At 41.3% G+C, this 23,116-nt stretch overlaps 1 protein-coding gene across 3 annotated transcripts in view; it reads right to left on the reverse strand.

Moving 5' to 3' along the window:
* The window catches only part of IQCA1 (IQ motif containing with AAA domain 1), a 165,060-nt gene extending 144,533 nt beyond the window's left edge, over positions 1–20,527 (reverse strand). For 2 of the 3 annotated variants that reach the window (XM_063115154.1, XM_063115147.1), the window contains exons 1-5: positions 20,477–20,527; positions 12,043–12,367; positions 10,969–11,088; positions 7,311–7,502; positions 6,092–6,163 (exon numbers count right to left, since the gene is read on the reverse strand). In XM_063115154.1, coding sequence (XP_062971224.1) covers positions 6,092–6,163; positions 7,311–7,502; positions 10,969–11,088; positions 12,043–12,367; positions 20,477–20,487 — 720 coding nt within the window. In that variant the 5' untranslated portion in view covers positions 20,488–20,527. Of the gene's footprint in view, positions 1–6,091; positions 6,164–7,310; positions 7,503–10,968; positions 11,089–12,042; positions 12,368–17,169; positions 17,202–20,476 lie in introns of those variants that run through there. The other variant, XM_063115137.1, reaches the window with a different exon arrangement.
* Between the last annotated feature and the right edge of the window lie 2,589 nt (positions 20,528–23,116).

Below are 23,116 nucleotides of genomic sequence, written 5' to 3' on the forward strand. Positions count from 1 at the left end.
GAGTGCTATTTATTTTCCTTTGTACATTTTAGAATATAAATATTTAAAATGGCAATACCCAAAAAATAGTAATTTATATGAAAAAGGTAAAAGAATCATTTGGTTAGGAATTGAAGGCATAATGAATGGTGTCTCGGTCTAATTCTGGTTTCAGTCACTCCTGGAAACATGCCAAGTTTCTCATAAAGACACAAACACAGTTTTGATCAGATAAGTCAGTGGTTTATACTATGGAATAATGCTACAAAATGAAATATGAAAACGAAAATGTTAAAATGAGTAGGCAATATCTTAATCAGTGATATGGTGGGAAATATTTTCAATTTCTTGGATTTGGGATAATGGATTTTTTATGGCTATCAATTAGTAAACAGAAGATAACATTCTTTTAAAAATTGAATCTATATATTTCTCAATGGTGTAAAATTTCAGCAGAACATGTAACCAAGGAAAGAAATACTTGGAAAAAAAAGCAAACTAAAGAAAGTCACACTGAACACAAAACAGACCTGTTACTCTCTTTATACCAACCAAAAACTGTATTGCTGAAAAATTAATACAATCTTCTTTCACTTGAGCTGAGCACATATAAACTACAAAAAGTAAAGCTGAAAAACTAAAGTTAAAAACATGTAATTCTATCTTTATTGGTATCAATATAAGTTTTTAAGACTTCAGGATAGAAAAATAGTGTTTGGCCATTGGCCAAGTTTCTGGGGTGCAGCACATAGCATATATTCAGTAAATGTAGGCTGAATTCAATTAAATGGAAATGTAATTATATAGAAGTTGTTGAATCAAAACTGCTGTAATGTAAAATTTCATGTTAAAACTTAGATTATCTTAGATTGAATTTTTGACTGCTAATTTAGTTTTTAAAGTAGAAAACTAGACAGAACTCTTGTTTTTATCATTACATCATATATCCCTGTGCCTCTTAAGGGTGTTGAACAGAGAAACAATGCTGTATCATAACCTAGCTACCTATCCACATACGCCAAACAATTTGGAGATCTTAGGAGAAAAATTGATAATATTCTTATGCCATTTACTTTTACTTTTAAATGTGTATTTTTTTCTAATTAACAAAGTAAAATTTCACCATTTTAGAAAATACAGACAATTACAGAAGAAGAAGAAGAAAAAAAAAAACCTTCCAAAGCTCACACATTATAACATGAGCTCTATTCAAACATGGCATATTTCCTTTCTTTCTTTTGTAAGTGCATGAATATGGGCATATACTTAGTTGAAGTTGTATTATACGTATAATTTTAAATCCTGAATTTTAACCTGGACCATTTTCATTTCATCAAAAGTTAGTCATAAACATACTTTTTAATGTTGATGTACCACTACATTATGTGCATAATTATTATATTATTTAACTATATACCTACTCTAGAACACTAAAATTGGTTATCTCCAATTTTTCATTATTAAAAATAACACTGTAAGGAACTTCTATGTACACAAATTTCTATTTCTGATGACTTCTTTAAAGTAGAAATAGAATTCGAGGGTAAAGGATGTAAATATTCGAAGGATCTTCTTGCATCTTGCTAACTAACTTTCAGAAAGACTGAGTCAATTTAACTCATTGTGTATGAGAATGAGGGTCTCATCACACCCTTGTCAATAATTATAATTTTAAAAAACTTTTCGTTTTTTGCTAATAAGACAGATACAGCTTACTCTATTTTACCAACTCTAAGACGCACATTTTTCACAGTTTAACATATCTGAAATTAGGGATGGATGTACGAGGGTACTTCAAAAAGTTCATGGAAAGACTGGTACTATCTTTCAATTCTATTTTTCTTTTTTCTTTTCTTTTTTTTTTTGTCTTTTTTGTGACCGGCCGCACCGCGCTCAGCCAGTGAGCACACAGGCCATCCCTATATAGGATCCGAACCCGTGGCGGGAGCGCTGCTGTGCTCCCAGCGCCGCACTCTCCCGAGTGCGCCACGGGGTCGGCCCTCAATTCTATTTTTCCACAAACTTTTTGAAATACACTCATATATTACAATCAAGGTGTGTTTTTGTTTATTTTGCAGCACATTTTTTCTTAATGGCACCAAAAATTAATGACGCCTCTTAAAATCAATGACATCTTAGATTCAATGAAATATAGCAGTATCTTATTTAACTTTAAATTTGTATTTTTTGACCACTAGCAAACAGTCATGATTTACATAGAACCATCTCAGTATACATTTCAATGTCCCAGTGAATTTTTTTTTAAAATTTAATTGTGGTAAAAAAACACATAACATAAAATTTACCATCTCAACCATTTTTTTAATGTACAGTTAAGTAGTGTAAACCATATTCACATTGTTGTGCAATGTGAAGAACTTTTTTATCTTGCAAACTGAAACTCTGTATCCATTAAACACCTTTCGTGCTCTCTCTAGCCCCTGGTGGCAACCACCATTCTACTCTCCGTTTCTATGAGTCTGACTACTCTAGGTACCTCGTATATGTGAAATCACACAGTTGTCTTTCTGTGACTGGCTTATTTCACTTAGCATAATGTCCTCAAAGTTTATCCATGTTGTAGCATGTCACAATTTCCTCCTTTTTTAATAGCTGAATAATATTCCACCCAGTAAATTTCTAAATTACAAAAATCTGTAACAACTGGCAGAAATCACTGACCCATTTGATTCTGACAGCTTACCTAAACAACCAAAAAGCAAAAGATGGGCTGGTCCCAAGGGGTTCCCAATTTCCAGAAGTAAATGTTGACAATTTTGAAATACAGAGATCAAAGGAAAATCAAGAATGTTGGCGATGAAATCAAGATATTGCTTAAATCAAATATGCTATTCTGGTATGACTTGCGATATTTTTTTAAGGCAGTAAAGCTTGGACATCACAATTTGAGAATTATAATCACAGGTGGTATCATGCCCCTTTCAACGGGAAACTATGCTCTTCTAAGTTTCTGGAACACAGAGTTGAATTTCTTCCTAAAGGAAAATAATTCTGTGCTGACAGCAAAGGTAATGCACAGAGCCCATAGCTGTAGGTGGAATGTTCAGGATGAGGGGCCACAGTAAAATGTAAACTACTCTAAAACTAAACGTTCTCACCATGTCATGTGCCATATAGAACGTGCCTTTCTAAAACTGATGAAAATTACATGGCCATCCCCAGAAGATGGGACTAAATTATATTTTATCTATACTTACTACCACTGATGAGATCGTTTAATTTATTTTAAAACCTAAAATCCTAGAAAAGAAATTTTAATATTTATATAAGAAGACCTAATTAAAATATGGCTTAAATGGTTATGTTTATGACTGATCACAGAAGACAGAGATCTGATGTATAAATCACATATTGGTGACCACTCAACTTATTTTCTGTAAAAGTGAGAAGAGGGAATGCAGTATTAGAAAATAACACCTAAACATAAAAAGAAAGGAACAACATAAGGAAAACTGCATCCCCACATTGGTTAAAAATTATATACTGCATTTATTCTTTCACTTCTTGCATTATTCTCTAGGCATATCTACTCTTACAAATAGAAAGAAAAGGAAAAATCCTAAGTCCCAGTTTTTGTCCTACTGAGATACAAACTTGATAAGCACATAGAATGGGGAAAAATATTGCAAATTGACTATTATTTAGTTAAGTTTCAATTTTAAAAGCTACAAATTGTTTAAGCCATGATTTATATCTTTTCCCCCTCTGCTATAACTTGGAACAAATATTTTCTCTGTAAATTTTCAGACACAAAATATATCTTTAATGTAAAAAGATGTAAGAATAAGCAAAATAATTTAAAATAGGATCATGGTGTTCATATTTTACACTTCGCAAAATATAGAGAAACTCTACAACATCACCTCTAAAATTATACAACGAGACATTTTAACTCTGCTAACTGTTTCTGGGCACCGATCTCTTATGATTATAAAACTACACTGACATGAATATCTATATATTGTAAACTTTGCTCATATTCTTATTTTTTTTCCTTACAAAGAAATTCCAAGGTTGGCATTACCAGACAAAAAAAGCTGTGTTTATAATGTTTCTAATGACCTCATCAGCAGTCCCTGAGATTGCACTTGCCCCTTGGTCCTTCCCCAAATTGGTTTTCATCACTACTGTCTCCTTTTTCTTTGTTAGAATAGATGTTTAAGAGCAACTTTAATCTCCTTATTGGAACTGTGCTGCAGGCTGAGGCGCTTCCACCCTCCCCTCCTTCCTTGCCTTGTCCTTCACAGTTCTCAGATCTGCACCACGGTCCGAAGCTTCTCCCTGCTTCTTTGGCTCCTCTGTTTAGTCTTTACAGACACATTCTTCTAATCAATCTCTTGCACGCCTAATTCCATCGTGGCATCTGCCAAACTAACACAGGGACTTTGAAAATCTTTTCAGTATTTGCTACAGTGATTGGGATATTTAGGTTTCTTACCCTTCAGTCAGTTTATTTTATTTTATTTTAACTTCGCAATATACATTGTAGTTGATTTTCGTGTCCTTTTACCTGTTTCTCTTTTCCCCTTCCACCCCCCACCCCAGTACATCATATCTGGTCACCTGTCTTAACAAGTTCAAGGAATTGTTGTGAATGCTGTGTCTTTACTTCCTTAGACAATCTTCTCTGTGCTATATTTTCTAACTTATGACCATGGCTGTTCATGACATTGCCTAACAGTTTTTTAACTTGCTAGTGTCTGTGGTTATACACTGCATATTTGTATTTCCTTTTCTTCATTAGCCTCACCAGAACTTTGCATGTCATTAGTATATTCAAAGACTCAGTCATTAATTGTATTTATCAACACTACTGTTTCAGTATTTTTATCTTGGCATTAAATAGGGGGCACTAAGCAACGTAGCTCACTACAACACACCTTAAGTAACCATTCCACCAGGAATGGTTGTCATCTGTGACAATAATTAGCTTTGTAAGAGTTAGATTTGGAGGGTTCTCAAGAGCCTCCTCCAAAGACTTGAAGGAAGGGTTGTCAGGTGAAAAGGAAATAAAATACACTCAGAGTTACTGACCCTAGTCAGTCAAGCAGGCTCTGTAGGGAGGGTCTGTGCTCTGGAGGGGCTCAGAAGGAGGACAAGCCAACCCTCCTCAAGGGCCTTACCCTTGATGATGTAGCTGCCACAGGAAAACTCTGCGGCAGACACTCTATGATGGTTCCCCAACGCCCCCATTTTGTGGTCCTCACACCCTCCTGTAATCCCCTCCCCTTGAGTGTGGATGGACCTCATAACTTGCTTCTCACCGATGTAATAGGCCAAAGGTGAGGGGGCATCACTTCCAAGATCAATTGCATACAATTGTATGTGGCCCCTCTCTCCCTGGCTAGCTTTGATGAAGCAAGTTGCCATATGGAGAGACCCATGTGGCAAGGAGCTAGGGGCTGCCTCTGGCTAACAGCCGGCACAGAAACCAAGGCCCACGGCCTGACAGTCACAAGGAACTGAGTTATACCAACACAAGCTTGGAAGCAAATCCCTCCCCAGATGAGCCTTAGATGAGACCACAGCCCTGGCCAACTCCTTGACTGCAGCCTTGGGACACCCTGACACCCTGAACAGAGGACCCAGCTAAGCTATGTCCAGATTCCTGAACCAGAGAAACTGTGAGATAACAAATGAGTGTTGTTTTAAGTGGCTAAGTTTGTGGTTAACATTGTTCTATGACAATGGATAATTAATGCACCCTCCCAACTCTATGATTCAGTAATCATTACACCAAAAAGAAAAAAAAAAAAAAAAAGAAAAGAAAAAAGCCAGCAGTATCAATGCAAACCCATTCTCAAGACCATAAATACTTAATAGTGTGCACTGCTGATATCAGACAGGAACAGCATATTGTGACAACATACAGTCTGTTTCCACATTTGGAGCAGTCTGCATCTTGCAGAGACAGGTAAACGGATACAATCCTGATACCCTTGCGGAGGCTTCTGTACACTGTGGGTGACTCCATTCTCTTAAATCATCTATTTTGTTTTCCTCTCTTCCCTCAAAAACTCTCTAAAGAAGACACGTCTTACAAATTCTGTTCTCTTTAAGAAAACCAGATCTTGCTTATAAAAACACTTACCATACCCAGGAATATCATCTCCTCTTCTCTCTGCCTTCCGGTTTTCTTACATTGATAGAAACGTCGCCAAACCTAAAAACAAAAAAAGTGGTTACTTGTTAAAAACATAAAAAAATAAGGAAAACACTGTCATGCAGTCTCTCGTCTATAAACTGAACACCCCAAGTGTCATAATGATCGTAAACTCCAGGTTGTGCACGTGTATGCTAATGGACTATTTTTTCTTCTGTGAACACAGGCAAAGATTTTAAAAGAAAAAATGAATCACAGAAATGACCTGTAATTCTCATTAGTGAGATTCTCCTACCTGGGTTTCTTAAAGAGAAATTTCTACGTAGTAGGAGCATGAAGCTAGGTCTAAGGGTGGCACTTCATGGTTTTAAAAGAAAAATTTCCAAAGTGATGTGAGGAAATAGAACATAGAAACTTCCAAGAATTGTATAACTCAAGCTTTTAAATCAGATGCTAAAGTTTTAGATCTGTACAGAAACTTGAAAGAAAACAGTCTCTTATCTGGCCCTCCCCACCCCCCACCCCCTCCCCCATTCAAGGATCAATTAGCAACAAAGAGTTCAGATTTTCTGGTTAAATTTTATGTCCTCATACTTACTTTCTCTCAAACCTAATCCTAATTTGTGTCACATTGCCATCTTCTGCATTTTCCTGTAAGTAACACTAGCCTCCCTTTGAAAAAAGATGGGGTAAAAATTAATGGCACTCATTTGCCAAAGAGAAGGAAACCTCAAGGGCCACTTCTGGAAGGAACATCAATGTTCTGATTATTAGTGATGGTGGCTAGAATTTTTTCAAATGGTATGTGTTTCCTGTAAGCTACAAGGTATTAACCCTTGCTCCTCTCTTCTATAATTTATATGTCTGTATGCGAATGTATTTTTTAAAAATTCACTAAGGATTGATATCCTCACTGAATTTTAGCAACATTCTTTCCAACAATTATTAATGATCTTTAAAAGTATTAAATAAAATGCCCTCCATTTAATAATAAAATTAGATTTTAGAATAAAATTTTTGAAATATGACCAAGCTTAGTTAATGATTTCTCTATAGGAAGTTAATGAATCTTTCTGGAATTTAATCCAGTTCTAGTAAAAGTAGGAATTTGGGATTTTGAGTTTCGGAGCTCACCCTCGAAGCTGGTATGCATGTCTAGCTGTGTAAGACACCTTGTACCCCAACTCCAAGAGTCCCACATTTGTACCTTCTGAATACATAGTGCAGCAGCCCCAGCATCTGCGAATTTTTCGCCAAATATCTTGGCTTGCTTTGCTCTGTATTCTCGAAGATAGATTTGCTTCATGAACAAGGCTCTCAGGCGACCTTGCCGTGCCCTCTCAGCAATCTGGATTAATTTAATGGCCTCTTCAAAGGGAATACCCTTTACAGAGTATTTCTACAAAAAGCAGTTAAGAAAAATCAATGTTTAAATGTGTTAATTACATCAATTGATCCCCCAAACATCACACACTGTTGATAGAGTATGGTAGCCACTCCGAATTCATTTTTCCAATGAAGTAGGCCTATTTTGATAATATGCCATGTTCATGTTGTGACCCCAAATTTAAAGGTTCCATGGCTTTCCCTTACCCTTCCAAACAAAATACTAATTAACCCCACTCCATTTTAGATTGGCAGCAAACTATACCAGAAATGTCAATAAAATTGATTCAGTAAAAGTTGAGATTGCTATCAATATTGCATTAACTTAATAGTAGAAATACAGAAATTAAAAATGCATCTCTAATACAGGAATTTAAATTTTAAAATACAGATGAAGTAAAACACTGAGTTTAAAAATCAGTTACAGACTGACCCAGTGAATATGACTAATGTTAAAATCATTTTAAGGACAATTAATTTTATGCATGAAATCTTTTTGAGTATCTGTAAGTCTGCATGTTAAAACATCCATATGTGATGAGTACTATTCAGACAGAAAAATCAGAGCTCATGTAGTAAAATGTTGTCTTCGGAGATATCATATGGGATATGTGGTGACCAAGCCAGTCCAGGGCTGTGCCACTTCTTGAAGAAAGAAAGACAGGGGCCAGGGTTCTGGATGCATCCTGAGGCCTGGGTGAGCTCTGAGCGGGCTCAGGGTGAGGCCCCACTGCTGTCCCTGGGGCAAGGGAGAAGCTATGCATGTGGCCTGGCTCGAGGGGCTGTCCATGCTTGGATGGAGGCAGAAAGGAAAGGTCATTTGAGTCAGAAAAGCACCAAAGCAAAGCTGAGTCCAATTCCAGGCCTCAGCAGGTAGCAATGGCCACCATATCAGGATAAGGTGCCAGGCACCGAGGTCTCAAGTGCGCAATACTCCAATTCATCACCTGGGCTGCTGCTTCCCAGGATGGTCGCTTCTCTTTGTAAGAAGACTGGGGTTGGGGGAAAAGAAAGGAGTGAGCAGGAGAGGTAAGGGACATCTACTGAGAACCTGTAGATGCCAGATGCTTTTCCATATGTACATATGTTCAGTAACTTCACAGAAGCAACCTCAAAGGTGGGTGTTAACATGAGTACTTAAGAATTGAGAAGACTGAAGCTCAAGGAAGTAAAGTAACTTTCCACAGTTAACTTTAAAGTAAGTTTGCATGGTTAACAAGAGGTAGAGCCCATTTGAACAGATATTGATCTTTTTTCTACTAAACTACCCACTACCGCTTCAATATGGCACCTCAATATGGCATGAAGAATATGGCTGCTTACAAGGATGCTCTTTTACACAACAATTCTTCAGAGTTTTGTTTTCAGTGAGATTTCAGTGCTTCAAATTTGCAGTGAGCACACACTTTCAGTAATGTGCTTGGCATGTCAGAGTCTTAAAAATATTATTCTGGTATTAAATCATATGATATATAAAAAGAACTTAAGCATATAGTAGGTACCCAGGAAACATTAGTTGGTATTGTACTTATTTCCTTTAGATTTCAAATTGTCATTCTGAAAATAATCACAGACGTTACTGAATAACTCTGGCTAAGGGATTTTGACTAGTTTACTCAACATGACAAAGATTTTTGAGCACGTAAGGAGGTCCCAATAGTGGATATTAAACATTACAAATGTAGGAGATGGATAATAATTTTCACTTATCAAAATTCTTCTTGGGGTACATATTGCATATATCTTCAAGCAATAAGCAGCTAAGAAGAGAATGGGGGTCCAGTGAGACACCAAGAGGACGAGAGAAAGTCACAGCAGGTGCCCAGGGGATGTCAGTTGGAAGCCCTCATGTTTTGCTGAGCACTGGGCACATCTGAAATGAGACTGGGGTGGAGATGACCTGCTCTAGGATGGATGCTGAGTTAGGAAAGGAATAGAGGAATGTCCCTGCTGCTGACCTAGCACCAATGCAAAGGGACAGCAGGCAGGAGAAACAGCAAAGAGGAATTTCTAGGGTTTTACTGTAGTATGTGTGATGTAATCTCCCTTCTCCATTTCCCCTGTAAAATCTTGAGAGAATTCTGCACTGCTCATCACAGCTTGGTGTGAACGGATTCCTTTGGGGGAAGTAGATGAAGTCTGAGCGCTTTGTTCTGACTGATGCCTGGGCAGAAAGCACAGACACAGGAGCCTCGTGGTGGAAGGATGGCCAGAGGACCCCCAAGCAAGGGGGATCGACTTCAAGGAATTCATAATGTAGAAGAGGGGGTGGACGTTTGGGAGACGGGTGCAGGAAAGAGAGATGTCTTGGGTGAGGTGGGTCAGGAAAGGTTCCTTGAAGGATGCTGTATCAAATCGGGCTCTGCAGAACGGGTATCATTTTGACAGGCAGAAATGTGAGGGAGAAGAGCAAGCTCTCTCTCGAGCACGGAGCACGCCTATGCGAAACGGGAGATGACACCAGGCTGGCTAATGCAGGGCATGTACTTCACTGCCTCCTGAGGCAGGCGGACAGGGCATTTTTCCCCGCCATCCCGGGAATGCACTCGGAATCTTCCTTAACACCATGACCCAGGCTGGCAATACCCGATGGGCCTATCTGCAGAAAGACCGCAAGTGTGGGTTCTCGCTGTGCATGCTTGTCTACACTGGCAGTCTCAGCTACTCATAGTGCCCCCTTTCACTATGGAGTGTCCCAGTTTGGATGGTCAATGGTCGTTTTAATGCTTGGGCCATGAAGATCAGCCAGAGGAGTGAGGCACTAATTTCGCAGGCAGTGAAAATCACCAAAATGCATAAGTAGACGGTTGTAAGGTTGGCAGGGTAGTGCCACATGGGAAGGACTGGAAGAAGACTGCTCACCAGGAGGCCACATGGGAGACTGCTGTGAGACTAGGACAGCTGTGATAACGGGAAGAAGGTGGCACTGCACCAGCATTGCAGACGGAGGAGGTATGGGTCTGGAGAACTGGCTGGATGCTGCTCCTTGCTCTCCAGTGATGGTTTTCAAGGATTTTTCTCCCCTTTCTCCACAGATGGTCCATTTGGCGTGATCCAAGTGTTACTCAACTTAAAGGTCAATTAGCATTTTTAGAAAGTGTAGTAATTTCCAAGTTCCTAGTGAGTTATGTTGGCACTTAATCATTTTGTATGAAAAACATTTAGCTTCTGACTTTAGCTAGGTAAATTTGAGATGAAAAATTAAACTGGGTTGATAATTAACTCTGTCTTAGAGATACTGATTTAACCAATAAAGCATTATGTTTTGATGTCTATTTCTAAGCTCTTGAAAAATAATGACTGTGCATCACCACAGACACATTCAAAAGTTATGCAGCTTCTTATATACTGTGTAACAAGAAGGGAGGGGTGACTCTTTCCTCAAATTGAGAATAATCTGTTTCTCACACAATTAGATGCAGCAGAAAAAGGAAGTTATACAGATTATGGAATAATGTTTGTGAAAATGATATACAAACCACTTTAGCTGTATCTAATCCACTTTCGGCTAATATTTGAGCAAGGATTTTCTCTCTTCCTTTTATTACTTCCAACTTCTCTTTCAAAAAGTACTTGGGTATGGGAATATCTAACTGTTGCTGGAGAAGAGAAAGAACAAACAAAAGACCACGTTTGTTATGACCCCAGGACTCAAATCCACTTAAAATATAGGTAAGGGCATGTGCATCAGAGTCACTCTCCATCCTGCTCTCACTGAAGAGGTGAGGGGCCAGCGGAGAGGAGAGAACTCATCACTGAGAAGGAGACAAAGTCAAAAGGAAACTCACCACCACGTTTCACATGTTACTCACTACCGCAAACCTCAGCAATTCATATCAATTAGGCCTCAATTAATGAATGATTACTTCATGAATTTCTTTAAAGAAATATAATATTATCTCAGACGATCTAAAATAATGACCTGGACTGGGACAGTAAAGTATTACGCTGTTGAGATCTTTGAATTAAACCTAATAATTTATCATCAGCATCATCACCCATTTGTATGTAAATGGTCACAATTCCTTCCAATAATTTGGTTTTATTTTTACCTAAATTACCCCATTACAGAAATTATTTATAAAATTAATCTGCCAAATAAATAATCTACCAAATAAATAGTTTTAAAGTCACCCAGAAGATGACAACTGGAAAATAAAGGCCAGAGAGAGATTTCCCATGGAAACAGAGAGTAGGGGGCCTCTGCTGTTGGAAACCGGGAGGGTTTGTGCTGTAGGATATTTATGAAAGGGTCAGTCTACCCCACTCCCGTAGTCCTGGACAGACACCCCAGTGTCAGCAAGACCACCACCACCTCAGTGCTAACAGACACAGGGCTGTGCAAAAAGATTTACCTGTGCCGAAAACGAAGGGAATCTGACCCTAATCCACAGCAGTATGGTGCGATGGAAGGGAAATGTTTAGACTTTCAATACACCAAACAACTAGTAAATATGTCTAGAAAGTCTGTGGAATATTGGGTATAGACCTACATATCTGATTTATTATAAAAAGACACTAACAAGAAAAAAAAAACCCAACAGAGTACTTACGGGAACCAACTTTAGATCCTGTAAGATATCATCAAAGTAATGAAACTCGGTTAATTCCAACTCAACCATCTCATTCTTCAGTTCCAGGATTCGGCCCATCACTGCATCCAATATTTTCCGGATCAGGATTCGTTTCTGTGGATGGACTATCTGGTCATACACATTCTCCATGTCTTTGAAGATCTGCACATATTTTATGTAGAAGGTGGCTAACATTTGGAAGATGAAAACTTGATTTCTTTGTGGTTCTATCATCTTCTGAGACTCTTTATCAAGCACATAATTGAGGGCTTCTTGGGTCTGATGCCACATCTTATTATACATTCTGAGGGAAGACAGAAAGTTTATATAATACAGTAACACAAATTACTTTGAAAGGCATACATATTGGGCATCTGGTGTAACACAATATAACACATAGTCAAGTGTGAGCTAAGAACACCATATGTAGTTGCAAGACTCTTTATACAGTAGAGGTCCTGTTTTGATGTACATGTGACTTTTGGATATGACCACTGCTATCACTATCAAATAAATAGTTTTAAAGCCTTTTGCCTAAATGGTATAAAGTTGTTCCTCACTATACATATGAAACCAGCATTATTATACTTCATTTAAACAACAAAGTATTCAGTATCCAGAATAGTTAACTGATTTGTCCATATACACAGTTGGTGGAGTATGAATTGGAATAACCACTTTGGAAAGTAATACAGCATTATCTTATAAAGTTGAAAATGTGCACACCCTACGAATGAACAATTATATCCTAGAGAAGCTCTTGTAAATACACATCAAGAATGATCACAGCAGCATTTTTTCTTTTATAGTAGCAAACACCCAGAGATAACCCAAATGTCCATCAACAAGACAATGGATAAATGAGTTGTAGTATATTCACCAATGGACTATTACACACCAATGAAAAATGAATGAACTACAGCTAAAGGTAACAACTATGACCTTAGAACCATAACACAGAGTGTAAGAAGTAGAGTGCAGACTGTGGCCTGGGAGGCCGAGCTCTATGGACTGCACCAGCTGGGCTCCCTGGTCCTTGTTCCAATGGCTTGAGTCAGTGGAATGAGTGACAGGAAGCCAGGGAGCAGAAGAATGTGATGGAGGCATGTGATCCCCCACTGCCTCCCTGCAGAGGTAACCAAGGGCTGGTGCCTCCTTCTATGGAGCTGGAGGGTGCTGATGGCTCTGCTGCTGTGAGCCCCAGGACACTACACCATCCCTTGATGGCTTCCCTAACTCTGCCCACACCTTTGTCATTGGTCCCTTTATAAGACCCTGCTGAGTGTGCCTCCATTTCATGCTAGGACCCTACCAGGACTCCCCCCTGCCCCAAATTTTGGGTGATTTTTGGATCTCCTTTTATATTCCAGAACCAGGACTGAGAAGTGAATTGATATTTCAGTGTGTCTGGGAAGGGGCTTTACCAGGGGCAGTGGGCGTACAGGGCCCTGAGCACTGATCTCCCGGGGATGAGGAAGAAACCTGTGAACGGCGGTGTTTACTGTAAGGTCTCTCCCCGTGCTATGGGGAGAGGACCCCCAGTCCCCCGACTGAGAAGCAGGTGAGCCAAGGGGGCTGAGGACTGTCACCTCCTCCGTGCTGTTGAAGGGGTTAGCATGTGCTATTCTGGCACACCGACCATTTAAGTTAAAGACACTTGAAAAACATCAGGTGCAAAACGATCACTTTGACCTTCATGCTGTTTCCTAAAAGCAGAAGATGAAATTCCCACATGAAAGACGCCCTCCCTATACTAGAAAGATGCAACATCTGTATCTTAAGCATGAGAAGTCGAGATCGAGAGAATCCCGTACAGACCTTGTTAGAATAACTCTTCTCTTTTAAGCCTCCCCACGCCATTTGGTTGCTTCTTCACAACTAACTATTCTTTGTCCAATTCACTAGATAAGTGACTGACTCCAGCTGCTTCTTCGGGTATTCATTCCTTGGTGAGGACATTCTCCCATGCCATGTAAAACTTGTATTATGCTTTTCTCCGTGTTAATCTACGTTATGTCAATTTAATTCTTGGACTCAGCCGGGACCCCGGGAGGTCAGAGGTGGAGTTTTCTGGCCCCTACAGTGTTGGTCTGGCCTCTCATTCCCACACTCACCTGTGTCTTCTCATGCCACCTTCTAGGTGGGGGCAGCTCAGCCACCTGCACTCCGGGGTGTGTAAGAGATCAGCTGTCTAAATGCCCCGTATGCGATCTACAACCCGTCCTCCACTTTCGACCCCTCCTCAGAAGGCCGGGTCTCCTCTGCCCTCCTGCCAGGGAGCTGCTGCTTCCTTCAGCCCACCTGCCTGCTGGCTTTCAGTCCCACCTCCTCTGCCCATCCTCGACTCCCTCTCCTCATGCCTGCTTTCCCTCCTCGCCCATCTTCTTGATATCTTCTGTCAAATGCTCAAGTGTTTTCTTTGCTCTCGTGAGTTCACAGCCTTTTAAAAGCTGCCATTTTAGAGGCAATTCAGGAGGAAATGGAGATAAATATAACATGTTCAACCCACCTTGTTTGACTGGGACTCACCCCATCTACCTTCCCAAGGTCTAAGCACCTTCTGCTCCGGGCCCACCACCTGCCACTCTTCAGACAGGTTCCCTAATTCCTCAGAAATAACAAATCATAAAGTCATTCATAGAAGGCACTGACCATGCTTTTTTTATCTTCTTGGCCAAAAGTTAAAAGTATTTCTTGATGTGAAAAGTCTTTTAGGTTCGGATGATGATGATGATGATGAATAGCTTAAATTTATATACTGTCAGTCACTGCCCTAAGTGCTTTACACATAATAACTCATGCAATCCTCATAATAACCCTGTGAGGTAGGTGTAATTATTACCCCAGTTTACAGATAAGGAAACTGAAGCACAGGGAAGTTTTGCCCAAAATCCTCTGACTTGAAGTCAGGATTTGCACCTATGCAGTCCAGCTCCAGAGTTCACGCTCTGAACCACTAAACTGTATCATTTCTTGTTCATCAGGAAGAAAAAAAATGAGGGATGACAAGTTTTGTGGCATAGATGTGATGGACACCACAAGAAAACAAAGACTGCATGTTAAAAACAAAAAGTAAAGTTCTTTCTCCTTTCACCCCACTGAGTTAGGATACTAAATTCTGCCTCTAGAATTCCATCCCTAGTACATCAAGCACCAGATTTCTCAAAACTTAGCAATATTTAAGAGATATGCTAGTGAAAGAGCACTCTGCTAGACAACCTTACTATAAAGGAGGATATGATCATCCGAAAATTAAAACTCCATTTTGCAGGACATTTCACTTCTTGAATAATTAGTGACCATAAACAATGTTATTGATCAGGAATAACCACCATCCCACAAAAGAAGAGTTAACAACAAAAGCCACAGTCTACACCTGTTCAAAGCACCTGGAATGATCACCTGGCATTTTGCTGCTGGGCCTCAGAAAGACAAGCAAATGGGAGAGGGCAGGAAGAAACAAAGATCATCACAGGAACACATGGGTTTTGCATAACGATCACCAGCAGCTTATCAAACACCTACCTGGAGAATAGAAAACTGTAAAGGGTGTAAAAAAGATGAGCATGGCGCTGGCTTAGCACAGCCCAGACTCCTAGAATCTGAGAAGAAATAGAAAACCCAAAGTGTTCACTGACCTGAGAGGGGACAAAGGCTGAACACATGAACGGGCTCCACAACTGTTAACATACAATGTAGAAAAAGAGCTCGATTCCTTCTGTGGACTAAATAGGGTTTGGAGCCTGAATGTGGCAGGACAACATTAAGGAGGAAAATTATTGGCTAATTTTGTTTAGAACTCAAATTTGAAATTCCACTTAGAAAATGAAACACAGTGCCAGATCAAAAGAATTGTTCCCTCTAACCAAGGAGCGGTCATCCCAGGAATGCTCGACAGCTCAAGTTTTATGTTGAGAGCTTAACAACACATGGCAATAGAACATAAAAACCACAACTTATTCCTAGAGATGCTAAGAACTCGCTCAATAAATTTTAACTTACAGCACATGCCTAATTAAAATGCCCTCCCACACACCAAAGAATAGACAATGACAACTTTAAAATGCTAAAACCAGAGACCAAATATATCTTCAATGGACAAATGCTAGAAATATGCCATCAAAAAAGAGGAGTAAAAAAGGATGAAGGAGATATATGAGGGACTAATATAAACAATTTTTAACACTACTGCTTGTAAATGACATGATTGCAAAATCCAAGGACATTAGTAACAAAAAATAACAAGTCGATTAGCACAGCAAAGTTGTATGACTTAGATAAACCTGCAAAAGTTAAACTCAGGAAAAAAAAAATCTCATTCACAGTACCAATAAAAGATATAAAATATTTAACAATTAACATGGTGGAAATCACACACGATGTACCTGAAGAAAATACTAGAATGCTAGCTGCAGAAGACTGGAACAAGCAGGAGGCAATATCTGCTCCTGCCTTAAGAGACAAGAGGTAAAGACAGAAAACTCTTGAGGTTGGCATAGAGATTTAATATTACCAAGTATTTGGTAATAATATACTGAGACTATCAATAAATCAAGCCATAATTTTTAACTGTGGGGGTGGAATAGACAGTAAAAGGTAAAAGGCATCTTATACTTCAAGACATGTCCCACCTCAACAGGCATTAAGTTTGCACAATGCCCTACGGAGGCTCTCTCCACAGGGTGCAGTGGTGATCTCGCCCTCACAAGGAAGACCCAAATCCATCCCAGCAAGGGGTTCTGGGTTGGGGACACTGCTGCTTCCACCTGGGGCAATCCACAGCCGACTTCAGGGAACAGAACGCAACTGGATTCTCAGAATGCCTGGACTCTGTGATGGGGCAGACCAGCCAGGGGGCCTCGTTGCCCCAGGTAAGTGCACTTACTGGCTTCAATGAGAGTCAGAGAAGCAGCAATCCTCCAGGGCCACACGGAGCTGACCCCTAACCAGAACTTTCGGCTGAGGATAGTCCTGGTGGTTGCGGCATCTGGGCTGCAGCTTCTTTCTTCCTCACCTGCTGTCTTTCCAGTGACCCTTGTCTGGAGAGACCAGGCAAAGGCTGTTGGTTGATGGGGAAATATTAAGTAGCCATGGGAGCATCTTTACCTGTTTTCCTCGGTGCTGAAGGACGGCTTCATCTCCTGCCAGGCCCTTTTCCCTAGAGATTGCCTCTGGCTTCCCCATCTTCAGTTCCCCTGCTGCCCTGAAGCCCCTCCACGTGACCGCATACCCATGTGGGGTCGACCATGCCATCACTCGCTGGCTTGCCAGGGACCTGGCCACTGCGCCTCAGCCACGTCAGCCTGTGGAGCCCCACCTTCCCCTCAGCCCCAGTCTGGGTGTGAGCCCTGCCCCCTCCCTGCCTTGCAATCTCGGCATCCTTCTGCAAATGATGATATCGTGAGACAAGGGATGCGGCATTAATAAGAGCATTATTAAGATATAATTCACGTACCATAAAATTCACTGTTTTCAAGCGTACACGTTAGTGGTTTTTAGTATATTCACAGAGTTGTATAACTATTACCACTATCTAATATCTAATTCCAGAACATTTTCATCACTCCAGGAGAAACCTATACCCATGAAGCTGTCACTCTGCATTCCCCATCCCTCCCAGACCTTTGCAACCACTAACTTAATTTCTGTCTCTATTTGCCTGTCTAGACATTTCATATAATAGGTGGTCTTCTGTGACTTGCTCCTTTTACTTAGCATAATGTTTTCAAGTTCATCCATGTCGTAGCATGAATCAGTACTTCATGTCTTCTTATTGCCAAATAATTTTCCATTGTCTGGCTCTGCCACATGCTGCTTACCCATTCATCAGTGGACGGACACGAGGCTTGTTTCCGCTCTTTCGCTATTATGAACAATGCTTCTGTAGCATTCCTGTACATGTTGTTGTGCGGACATACGTTTTTCTCTTTCTTGAGTGTGGCCAAGTGGTTTTTAAAGGTACAAATATTCTGAGTTTAAACAGAACCTGTCTCCTGAGGTAGTTCATCTCAGGCAGGTCATGGAAATACCTTGTGCCTACGCTTCCTCAAATGGCAAATCTGGATCATGACACCAACTCTGGATACCTCAAAGGACTGTTGTGGGATGGAATAACAGATGTGAAAGTGTTCTTGAAATTTTAAATGCACTTTGCAAAGAGAAGGTAGTATTTTATACATGAGACTATCTAACTTTTTTGAAAAGTATATGATTGGTTTCAGACTTAAGCATATGATCTAGAAATGTTACAGATGTTGAAGTCAGAAGATTGTGGGTGAAGACTGAATATGACAGTTGAAAACTACCAGATCAATATTCACACAGATTGGCAGTTTTCCTATAACTGAGGATGTGGGAGAGGAAAAGACGTGACTATTCAGACATACTATGTACTTCCATAGGAAATCTAAATATTGCAAAATAAGAATTCTCCCCAAGTTATTTTATACATAATAAAACCTTCTAATTCTTCCACTGTTATCTAGTTTGTCATCCTTCCTCCCAAATACTCCCTCACTCTTCTTGCTCTAAGAGAGGCCTGGCTCTCTGCTGAGCTCCCCTGAGAGCCCTCCTGCTGTTGGCTGTGGGGCTGGGTCAAGGGCTTCCTTGCTCTTCATTGCACCTGCAGACCATTCTCCCTCCCTCTCCCCAACACTCTCTAGCTTTGGATCCCATTGCATCAGAGGCTGTCATCACTGCCCCCAATATCCTCCTCATCTACCATCTACCATCTTTTTCCCAGGCCCCCACCAGGCCATCTGTCCACCGAATAGCATTCTGATCCTGCTTTCCTACTTGCTCCTGCTGCTAAATGACTGAGCTCCTCCAAATAAAGCCAGTACCTCGAGCTATCTGCTGGATCCCATACCCTCTCACTACCAAGGATGTCACCCACCTTTCCCTCCTCCTCCTGTGTGGTTCCATTTCTCTTGCCACTCAGCCATTCTGTTCAGCAAACATGCTACTGTCTTCCTACCTCAAAAAAAAAAAAATCCTTCTCTGGACCCTCATTCCCTGCCACTAGCTACCACCCTATTCCCTTTCCTTTGCAGCAGAAGTCCTTTAGAAAGTTTGCCATGCTCACTGTCTACAATTTCTCTCCTCCTACTCTCTCCGACGCTCACCTGCATAAATCTCTCTATCCATCACTTCACTGAATCAGCTCCTGTCAAGCTCACAGCTGGACTCGACGTTGCTAAATCACCAGTCACTTCTCAGTTCTCCTCTGACTTGTCTCAGCATTTGACAGTCTGTTACTCCCTCTTCCTAGAAACACTATTTGTTTTTTTCCACCTGGCTTCCAGGGCACCACAACCTCTTCATTTTGCTTCTTCCTTTTGCTTCTTCCTCTCTGATCACGCCTTTGATTCCTTCGCTGGTGTCTCCTCTTTTCCCCAGTCCCTTACTGTGGATGTCCCAAGGCTTAGTCCTTATAGTTCTTATCGATCTATGCTCATTCAATGTCTCATAAAAACCATCACATGCCAACAGTTGTCAAGGTTGTATTTCACACACAGTCTTTCTCCCGTACTCAAGACCTGAATATTCTACTGCCTATTTGATCTCCACTTGATGTCCAACAGGCACTTCAAATTCAACAGGCCCCAAACTGAACTCCTGATCTCCCCCACCCCCAAAACCTTGGCAGGTCCTTAACCTCTCTGCTCCCATTTCCACGCCTAGCAAATGGGGTTAGCAAGAGTGCAGGCTGGAACTACAGTGTCTGGGCTGGCACCATCTACTTACTGCTTGAGCTCCTTAGCCTCTTTGTACCTAAGTTTCCTCATCTATAAAATGGAAATAATATGAATAGCTCCTACATTAAAGCGTTGCTGTTAAGATGAATAGTTATTATATTTCAAACAGAGCAATGCCTACAGAGATAGCACTACATGCTTGAAATTATCATTATGAGGACCGAATGAGGTCACTGCAGTGCAAGTGCTGTGTAAGGGTACAGGGCTAGGTATGTACACTTTTCAGTACCACACACCTGACTGGTGGTCCCTGCTGAAAAGCAAAGTACAATAATGTTTCCTCAAGATCCTTCTCAACTGAAATTTCTGCACGGTGTTTTCAGAATGCAATCCATTTATGACCGTGGAAGATTAACAGAAAAGCAGGCAAAAATGACATACTGCTTCCTCAGGGGGCGTAAGCAATGGGCCTGGCCCAGCGCTCATCCTCATGGGGTGGGGGAAATGCGCAGGGGAGTGGGGAGACCTGATCATATGATATTCCTTGCCCACAAGAAGCTGATACTCTATCCTAGGCATATCTGAATTTGCTAAAAGGTAAAAAAGAAGGAGGGGAGGAGAGTGCAGTGGAGAGGATGGTAAAGGAGAAAAGAAGAGAAGCAGAGCAAGCTATCTTCTGGCCACTCCATGGCTTTGGCCAGGAGCCCATCACTTACGCGTTCGACATGACTGGCTACTTTCCCTCTTTCCCTCGCCCGCCGGGAAGCTCTTCCGTCGCCCTCCGAAGAGCAGCGGTCGGCTGCAGGAGTCACGACACCGCCAGGAGCGCCCAAGGGTTGGGGGAGTCCTTCCGGAGGGAAGGTCGGGGACCAGGGATAGCCTCTCACTTAGAGCCGTAAAAGAAGGCAGCCGGGGGCGCTCCACCAGCCCGGGGTGCGAGGCACACAGTGTGGGCTTTGGTGGTTCCCGTCGCGACCCCGATACTCCGGAACCTTCCTCGGGCCGCTCAGCCGGGCGCGAGGTGGCCCTAGCAACGGAGACTCCACGCCTGCGCAGTGCCGTTCCGCTCCGGCCTCTCCCGCGCGCCACCGCCCCCCCTCCGCACGCTGCGCGCCTGCGCCACCGCCTCCGTTTCCGTGGCAACCGCGCAGGGCGCAGGCGCGGGCGCCACGGCTACCGGGCAGGATGGCGGCCGCAGCCCCGCGGCACCCCCGTGAGGAGCCCGCCCCGGGCCCGTCGTCTTCCGGGCCGTCTTCCCGCTTTCCTTTTGGCCTCATTGCCACCCAGCCCTCGGCGCTGTGGCCTTGGACAGGGTCCTTAAGGATGACAGGCTCCGTCTGCCCGTCTGTGGAGTAGGTACGATCGTCACCCGCTCGGTCAGGCTTCGGTGCTGGGGCTTCATGAACATGACGCTGTGTAAACGCAGAGTGCTGTGTGGATGGATGTTAGTTATGGGGAGGTCCATGTGAGTGCTCGCTTTCATCGCTTTTCTTTATCTTTAGTAAAACTATTGAGATTTGTTTCCAGATTTTGGAAGCTGCAGTGCCGATAGGAGCATATCCAGAACACATGCATTCCACCGACCCTGGAGAGGACGTTCACGTAAAGATGACAGAATGAATCTGGATCGCAGAACCTCTCCACCATTGCTAATGAAATGAGCAAGAGAATAGTAAGGACCAGCCCCCCACCCCAAATCATGGAGACCTCAATCGAGAAATTAAGTACAACCTCGTGCCATAAACTTCAAAAACTGTACTCAGTGAAGTGGAAATAAGCCGTGGAGAATGGCATCTGAACTCATCTCCACTCCCCAAAGCCCTACTGGGGAAAGAAGCCAAGTAGACAGAATGCCAAAGATTCTCATTAATACTTTTTGATGCAAAGACACGAATCTGAAAAGAAATGATATGAAAGGGTGAGTGGGCTAAGCGAATCTGGGGAAATCCAGGCAAGATAAAACCATCACGAACAGAAACCTGTCCCTACTACCTGCAGGACCTGAGCAGAGGTAGGAAAAATCGCTAGGGCTTGCCATTTTCCAGGAACCTACACTGAATAAGATTCAAAGTCACAGGGCATTTTGTCTCAGGAACAGGGTATGCTCCTAACAAAGGTAGGAGTTTACCAGAATCTTGAAGAGAAAGCAGAGCCCAGATGTTGCATAGATTCAGAGGAGCAGTCTTTATCCTCAATGCATACTCAGGCTATAGAAAAGTAGATTAAATTGCAATATCCCAGTTCTCAAACTCAGAGTGAGAAGGGAGTCCAAGAGAATTCACTCAAATTATACTTGGACAAATAGAAAATTTGAAAAGAGCAAACTATGTTAAATATGAATAAGATAGAAGGAAGTAGCGTATCTGCTATGTAAATTCAAGACTTTAATAAAAGCAGAAGAAAAAAAAGGATTATGGCTTGGGTGAGACAGATGAAGAACCTAGTCTGGAAGAAAATATAATCAAATAAATAAGAGAAGAAAATTCTTTACATGTGTTCAATGTTATAGATTAAGTTAAGAACATTAATAAAATGAGAGCTGGGAGAGAATATAAAACAATGACTAGAGAGAGGACATTACACAGCTAAGGAAACCAAATGAAAATCAGAAATAATACAATACAGAAAATAAGTTAGGAAAACCAAGAAATAGACCAGGCACAATTCAGCTAAATTACTGACTTGGAAAAGCTTGAATCAGTTACAGTGAATGTAGGGGAGGAAAGATTGTGACATTTAGGCAATTAAAAAAGGATTAGTTGATATTCCTGAAAAAGAGAACTTCAAAATTAGGTATTTTCAGAAATATGAGGAAATATTTCTGAAATACAATAATTAAATCTGCTGATCCAAAATTCTCACTATGTTCCAGGAAAAAGAGAGACTACCCAACACTAAGTGATATCCTGGATATGTTATTGAACTTCAGGGAGAAGTGGTAGGGCGAATCTGGCTAGCCTCAGATTTCTCCACAGTAACATTTAATGTCAGATGAAAAGGAAGTGGTGTTTATAAAGCTCATGGACAAGAGTGTGACCTAAGAATATTTCTACTCACTCAAGTTCATATTCCCAAATATGAAAGCCCTCAGGAAATACAGCACTCATGTATAAGTTGGCATGGTAACAAATGCAAATAATAGAAAACCCAATGTCCAATGGCTTAAACAATGAGAAGATTTTTAATATCCCTTAACACCAGGAATAGAGGGGAGGCACTTTCAGGGCTGATTATCTCAGTGGCCCGGTGGCATCATCAAGGATCAGTCTTTGATGGACTTTCTGTCTTCTGGAGCTGTCATACTAAAAACGTTCAATGACTTCCTTCACGTCATAAGATGTCTGTAGCAGCTGTAG

Source organism: Cynocephalus volans, chromosome 1 (genome assembly GCF_027409185.1).
Source record: "Cynocephalus volans isolate mCynVol1 chromosome 1, mCynVol1.pri, whole genome shotgun sequence".
NCBI lineage: Eukaryota > Metazoa > Chordata > Mammalia > Dermoptera > Cynocephalidae > Cynocephalus > Cynocephalus volans.